We start from the raw sequence: 7,797 nt of genomic DNA, 5'->3' as shown, positions 1-7,797 counted from the left end.
GGGGGGAATTATATATTTATTTGCTGATCACTGGGATGTATGGGATGAGAGGAGGGGAGGGAGGAAGGGGAAGATAGAGCACAGGGTAGGGAATAGACACAGGATAGCTTGCATGCTGTGGGAGTCGGGGGAATGGCAATATATGAGTAGGGGGAGGGGAATGGAAGAACAAGGTTGATGGGAGAACAGTTAGACAGGTTCGCATGAGCTAAGTGGGACAGGGGTAAATGATGATGTATGCATAACGTTGGAATAACAGGGCTCCGAGATACAGGGATTGAGGCATGGTTTGAATGGGTAAAAGATGGGAATAATGTTAAGATGCTTGGCTGTCTTTTGAATCTTGGTTTTCCTTGCCTACCATTATAAAATAGACACTTGAGGGGGGAGAAAAGAATAGCCAGAACCATCACAAGAGAAAGCTTGTAAGTCCCTTTATCCTATAACTGTTTGGAGTACCTTAAAGGGGCCTAGAAGTTGCCCAGTGAAAGAGGCTTCCTATGGAGCTTTTGCATTGCATAAGACCATAGGTGGAATCCAAACCCCCATCCAGAATGGTCGGGTGTGGGAAATTTCCACTGGAAAGGACGAGTAGACCAGCACCGGGCTGGAGTGGCTAGAACAGAAGATACTTTGTGAAGGAAAGACCAACAGGAAAAATCAAAAACAATAATGGCAGTTGACTGATTACTACAAGAACAAGTAAGCTGTTCACCCAGGAGCCAACAAAGCAAGTGGGTCCCCTTAGAGCAAACTCCCTTCCAAGACTAAGACTCAATGGGAATACGAGAACAGGCATATGGTCTGGCTGCTGACCACATTGGTCACTGATAAAGGGAAGAGGGGGAAAAACAGCAATGAAATTGGGATCTAAGCCTGACCACATTCAATAGACTCCTGTGAACCCAGCTGGAGACCTGGATGGCCACTAGTACACAAGACCCAGGGACTCCTGGGCCAGAGGCAGTGACATGGCCACAAAGGACTAGAGTGGAGAGTGAAGCATCCAGCTGATATGAAGTGAGGGGAGATACACAAGAACACCCATACCTACAGATAGTACCCACTTGACCTGGTTTTGATGGCTGGATGATCAGAACTTGACTAGAAGAAGAAAGAAGAGGGGGGGGAAATTGTAACCCACTACAAGTTGACGAACTTTACCTATACATACGGATGTAGTAGCTCAAAAAAGGGAACAAATCTTTACAGCGAGGATCACTCCCACCCCCTTGGTACACAGGGTTAACAGGCATGGGAAACTTAGACATTAGCTACCCAAAATGAGGCGGGTGGGCTATAAAGGCAAGAAGTGACTGGCTTACAAGCTTTCAATAGGGAGCCTAGTTCCAGATGGGGAAGGGGTAGGTAGAATCTCCACTGAATGATTTCCAATCTGTTGGGACCAGGCTGGCAAAAGGAAATGTGGATAAGACTCCTGTGGTACAATAGTGAATAACTGCCATCAGGACTGACTGTGAGGCTTGGAAATGTAAAGGTCGATGTTTTTTGACAAAAGGAGGGGAGTGATTGATTTTGCAGCCCAGGAGCGGAGGTCCCTGGGACCATCAAGTGAGAAGAGTGGAGAGCGGGCCCCTATGCCAAGAATGGAGACAGAGATGATGACGTGGACAGATAGAGTGGCTGGGGACATTGGACTCAGGGAGGGAGAGGGGCTATGTGCTGACGGCCAGGGGTAGGGCCTATGGGGTGTACCCTTTGGTTATTTGATGATGCATGGAAGGGACTGTAATAATTGTAATGAAATTAAATACAATAGGATGAATGTAAAACAGATGTTCTCCCATGTAAACGCACATAATTAACAATAAAAACTTAAAATTAAAAAAAAAAAAAGCAAGAATAGGGTCCTGCAAAGATTCTTTGGGCCTTGTTTCATCTGCCCTTGTCATATAGGAGACATTAAGGACCTGCGTACGCTCAATGTGTGTGCCTAGATCAGTGGAGGAACCAAACTCTTAAGAGAGTTCCTGGTGGCATGACCCCCTGGGAGGTGCTCATCCAGCCCTGGAAAAGAGGCCCAAGTAGGAGAGGCCCTGGTGAGCTTCCCCTAGTCAGGAGAAGAGCTGGATCCAGTTCCATCTTCCCAAGGCTCCTCTGTCCTGGTCAGGGTCCAACTAGAGAGGGTGTGCCCTTGGGCATGTAAACTGTTCTATACTAACTGAGAACAGATATGTACCTCTTCTCTCTAGGTTCTGAATCTCCCAAGGGAGCCATCGGCCAAATCATCTGCACCGAGAAGACCATCCTGGCTGTGGAGCGGAACAAGGTGTTGCTGCCTGACCTCTGGAACAGGACCTTCAGCTGGGCCTTTGATGACTTCAGCTGCTGCCTGGGCACCTATGGCTCTGACAAGGTGAGAGGGCTGTGAGGAAGCAGGGTGACCCTCAGGACACTGAACACTCTGCTGGGTGAAGGTAGAAGTGGTCAGAGGCTCCATGGCCCAGCAAACAACAGTGTGTCATGCACCATTTGCCCCTTGCCCTGTTTATAAGACTTGCATGTGACCGGCAGAAGCCCCTGTCTCAAAGCCATCTTTGACTCAATGAGTCACACCTAAAAGTTAGTGTTCACAGTAAGGTCTCCTTACTGGTTGGCTACTTGGTCATACTTAGCCAGCCTAGCCACTCACTCAGTCGTGGGTGCCTCCTGCGAGCTTAGAAAACCTTTACCAAGAGTTCTACAAGATCCACCCTCCTCTAGGCACTCTCGCTAGCTCTGCCTGCTTGGTTTGTCCCCTCCTCACCTCTCCAGTCTCCCCTCACACATTCACACATGGATCTGATGCCATCCCCTCTTCAGAGCTGACTCTGACCTCACCAAGGCATGAGCCAGCATAGGTCTTGGTAAGGGGATCCCTAACAAGTATCACCACACACTGGGCAGGACCGCTAGATCACCCTAGTCACTCTGTCCTGCCTATTCTGGCCCCATACTGGCCCCGTTCCCATAGGTCCTGATGAAGTTTGAGAACCTGGCCTTCTGGGGACGCTGCTTGTGTGCCGTGTGCCCATCTGCAATGACGATCATCACCTCAGGAACCAGCACTGTTGTGTGTGTGTGGGAGCTCCGCATGGCCAAAGACCAGGCAAGAGGCCTGCACCTCAGGAAGGTATGGCAGGGAGGGGCCGAGAGCAGGTACAAAGGAGGGGTTACTGCCCACATTCTCTAAGTGCCTACCCTAAAACACCCTTCAGTAAGAGATTCCATGCCACATTTGGCTGCTCCCTTTCACATGTAGGGTCCATGTACCATATAACATTTTTTAGTATTTACCATAAGCCAGACATTGTACCAACCTGTCTTCAGTGGATTCCCTGGTTGCACCTTCTCAGCCTGTACCCATTAGCCCATTGCCATACAATCAGTTCCACAAAGTGACCCTGTAGGACGAAATAGAACCACATACACACTCTAATCTCTACAAAAATCACATCTTTGTCACATCTTTGGCCTGGGGAGCAGTTAGTGGGTTTGAACCTTCAACTTTTCAGTTAGCAGTTGAGTGCTGAACTGTTGAGCTACCAGGGATTCTTTACCTTCTCTGCTGTTGTTGTTGTTATATGCTGTCTAGTCATTTCTGATTCATAGTACTCTATATAGGGTTCCGAAACTAAATTTTTGCGGGAGCAGAGAGCCTATCTTTATCCCATGAAATGGCTGGTGGGTTTTGAACTGCTGGCCTTGTGGTTAGAAGTGCAGTGCTTATCCTGAGTGCTACCAGTGCTCCCTTATATTCTCGACAGCTCTATAAAGTAGGCATTATTGTCATCCCTGCTTTACAGAAAGACTAAGAACATACGTGTATGTGTAACAATAAAACACATGACACACTTGGAGGCAAGACACTTGCTCTTCCCACTTGTGGTAAGACCTAGAGCGTCTCTACTGTTTTCTCAGCTCAGTGTCCCTGCCTGCACCTCAGGCCTACTTAGGACCATCTGTCAGTGAAGGCATGCATGTTGCTATGATGCTGAATTTACTTAAGTGGAGCTTCTAGACTAAGACAGACTAAGCATAAAGGTCTGGTGATCTGCTTCTAATAATCAACCTGTGACAACCGTATGGATCAGAAAAGTCAGATCTACAACCTCTCATGGGAATTGCACAGATCTAGGAGAATTTCCATCTGTTGTGTATGGGGTCAACATGAGTTGGGGGACAACTAAACAGAAGCTAACAACAACACACCTAGTATTACTCCCCCTCTCTGATAGGGAAGTAGACTCAGAAAGGCTTGAGCTTCAGTTTAAATCCCATACTTTCTGTCTGTGTGTTAAACTTGTGCTAAGGGATCATTAGGAAAACTTTCAGCTCTAAAATGCAGTTCATTTTGACTTCTGATTTTTAGTTAGCCATATTGTGCTCCCAAACAGAATAAACCCTGACAAAAACCACCACTGACCAGATTTTTCTAAACTGAAAAGGTTTCATGGTGGGTTTCTCGGAATAATTCCCAAGTCTCTCCTGTTCCTCCAAGTTGGCCCATGCATGTGGGTGCTCCAAGTTAAATAAATGAGAAGAGACTTCCCATAGCACCCTGCATGTTTCTTGAATCCATAAGCTTGTTGTATTTACTCCTGGCCTAAGTGGAGAGAAGAGTCCCTCAGTGGTACAAACGGTTAATGCAGTCAACTGCTAACTTAAAGACAGAAAGTTAAAGTCCACCCTGAGGTGCCTCGGAAAAAAAGACTGAGCAATTTGAAAAAGCACCCATTAAAAACTCTATAGAGCATAGACGTGATCTCACACCCATGGGTTACCATGAATGGGCTAAGGTGAGGAGTATATATACTGCCTTTCTGCAGTTTCTCCTCTCTGAGGCAGTACTGGTGCCCAGTAAGACTCCCTGAACTGTGGTCATCCACAGTTGCCCCAAGCTTGATTCAGAAGTGAAGATACTCTGAGAAACCTCCAAATTCTGCCATAAAATATAATTTATCACCCTTTCCTGGGTCCAGTACTCACGAGAATAAGGTTTGAGCAATCCCACATGCTTTTAGTTCCAGGCAAAATAAAACAAGTTATCATTATCTTGATGACCACCTAACCCTCAGTAGGAGGCTCTTCCTGGTCTGTGTTCAGAGAAGACATCATTAAATAGGCTTTCAAATAGTGTGAAAAGTGTGTTGTTTTTAAAAAACAAAAACACTTTCATGTAGCATATTATTTAAAGATACTACACATTTCATCACCACTCCTCTGTCAGTTTTGTCATGCTGAGGAGGCTTACCTTTTGCTGTATGCTGGAACCTATACCACCAGTATTTTAAATACCAGTAGGTCACCCAGGGGGTACAGATTTCAGCAGAACTTCCAGACTGACAGACTAGGAAGCAGAAAAGGCAGACTATTTCTGATTGTTTAGCCTTTGGACACCTTATGAATAGCAGAGGAACACTGTCAGATATAGTGCCAGAAGATGAACATGTTATGAATAGCACAAGAATATTGTCATAGAGTATGAGATGATGAACCTGTCAGATTGGAATGTACTCAAAATAAGACAGAAGAAGAGCTCCCTCCTTTAAGTGGAGTTGATCTTAGTGATGCAGATGGAGTCAAACTTTTAGGACCTTTATTTGCTGATGTAGCACAATTAAAAAAGAAAAGCTGTTATTGTTGCTACATGCAGTTGAGTGCATAGGATTTCCAAGGAGCAGCTGGTGGATTTGAACAATTGATCTTGTGGTTTACAGTGTCATACCTTAGTGACATGGATGGAGTTAAGCTTTCAGGACCTTTCTTTGCTTATGTAACACAACACAAAATGAGGAGAAACAGGTGCAAATATCCATTAGTAATCAGAACATAGATTGTACAAAGTATCAATTGGAAGTTGTGAAAAATTAAATGGAACACATAAAAATCAATATCCTAGGAATTAATGAGCTGAAAGGGACTGGTATTTGGCCATATTGAATCTAACAGTCATATGGTTTGCTATGCAGGAAACATGAAATTCGAGAGAAAAGGTGTCAGATTCATCATCAAAAAGAATATTTCAAGATCTCTTGAAGTACAATGCTGTCTGTGATAGATTATATCCATACACTTACTAGGAAGACCAGTTAATATCACTCATATTCAAATGTACACACCAAACATTAAAGGTACTGACAAGGAACCTGAAGAATTCTACCAACTTCTTCAGCCTGAAATTAATCAAACAGGCAATCAAGATGGATTGATAATTATTGGTGATTGGAATGAGAAGGTTAGAAACAAAGAGGAAGTATCCATAGTTGGGAAATATACATCTTATATTTCACAAATGAACAAAGCAAAAATATTTCATGCACACATACAAAACAAATAAAAGCAAAACATACATATTCATTGAAATGTCAAAAAGACTTATTCTGAAAGCCAGCCTCCTGCTCATAAGCACATAATCTTATTCAGTCCATGGACCTAGAGTCCATAGCTGCTCTGTCTTTCCATATCAAAGCCTCTGTCGTCATCTCTGCTATAGTCACTTTCCCAGGTAGGGATCCTATGCTTCACTCATGCACTTCCTTAATGATGGTCCTGGGATTGTTTGTTCCTGAAATGAAAGATAACTACTCTCCTTCCACAATTACAATTTTGACAATCACAATCCTACTAACAGTTACTCACAATTGAAACCATAAAACCATATCAGCATCATCTCCTACCCCCTTTCACCAGATCCACCTGGAAAGAAGGAAACTATTCAGTGGTGGTTGCCCTTTGTCACCTCATTCTAAAATTAAGCACACCCATGGAAACTTGTAAGCCAGCCACTTCATGCCTTTACAACCCACCATTTTTGATAGCTAATGTCTTTGATCTGAAGAACCTTACATTCCAGTTGGAATTTTGAGCAACTGCATCCGTAAGCAAAAGTCCAGTCCAACAAATTGTAGCCATTTACACTTGCTCACAGCATCAAGCATCCATAGCTTTCTGTTCAGCTCAGCCCTAGCCATCCAAGCTAGGTCAAATGGGTATCCGCTGCAAGTTTGGGAGTTCACACACACCTCCCTGAACTTCACACCAGCTTTAGTCCACTTCACTCTCAGCCTTAGTCCCCATGGGCTAGGTCAGTGCCCCTGGGCTCAGGAGCTCACACAACTCCCTAAACCTCAGACCATCCAGCCCTTCCTCTTCTCTTTCTCATCTCAAGGTCAATGGGTACTAATAGAATATGTCCAGATTCAGCCCATGTCTTCATTGCTGCATTTCCCCAAATTCCACTCAAAGTGTAGACCCAGGTGTTCACCAGCAAGCATACTAGACAGCTCAAAGATTCCCTTTAGCTTTCAATCCTAGAAGAGAGTGTTCTCTGATGGGCCGACTTTCCTTTCCTTCACACCTATAAAACTCAAAACATCAAACTGTGCAGTTGTTTCTGCATGAATCACCTGTTCTCCCAGAAGTTCTGGATTGGTATGTATGTTTTTTAAAAGCAAATGTCCAAACTCAAGGTTCTGAGTGGGGCTCTGGATTACACCTAAAGCCCCATATACCCTACAAAGGCTTAAACCAAGAAGCCTATTTTTTTCTGGGAAACATCTAACTCCCCTTTTAGGAAATCCCATTAAATATAGGCTGAAGGTGGGCTTACAAGCTCTCTGTAATCATCACACCCAATATCCATTTCTATCACACATGTGTTTTACAGTAATAGGCAGGAGAAACAAATACCCATGAGGCAGTTGAACACATAAATTTTTTTTTAATAAGTGTTTTATTGTGAATTATGTGATAGTTTACATGGGAGAACATTAGTTTTACATTCATTCTATCATA

The 7,797-nt window shown here is 44.2% G+C and overlaps 1 protein-coding gene across 1 annotated transcript in view; it reads left to right on the top strand.

Annotated features, from left to right (window-relative positions):
• WDFY4 (WDFY family member 4) overlaps positions 1-7,797 on the top strand; it is a 561,873-nt gene that overhangs the window by 512,322 nt on the left and 41,754 nt on the right. Inside the window, exons 55-56 of the mRNA XM_006874619.1 lie at positions 2,193-2,377; positions 2,975-3,133. Of these exons, the coding sequence (XP_006874681.1) occupies positions 2,193-2,377; positions 2,975-3,133 (344 nt within the window). The remainder of the gene's footprint in view (positions 1-2,192; positions 2,378-2,974; positions 3,134-7,797) is intronic.

The sequence above is a fragment of the Chrysochloris asiatica genome, unplaced genomic scaffold (assembly GCF_000296735.1).
Source record: "Chrysochloris asiatica unplaced genomic scaffold, ChrAsi1.0 scaffold00289, whole genome shotgun sequence".
NCBI lineage: Eukaryota > Metazoa > Chordata > Mammalia > Afrosoricida > Chrysochloridae > Chrysochloris > Chrysochloris asiatica.
This window is presented reverse-complemented; position numbering and strand designations above follow the sequence as displayed.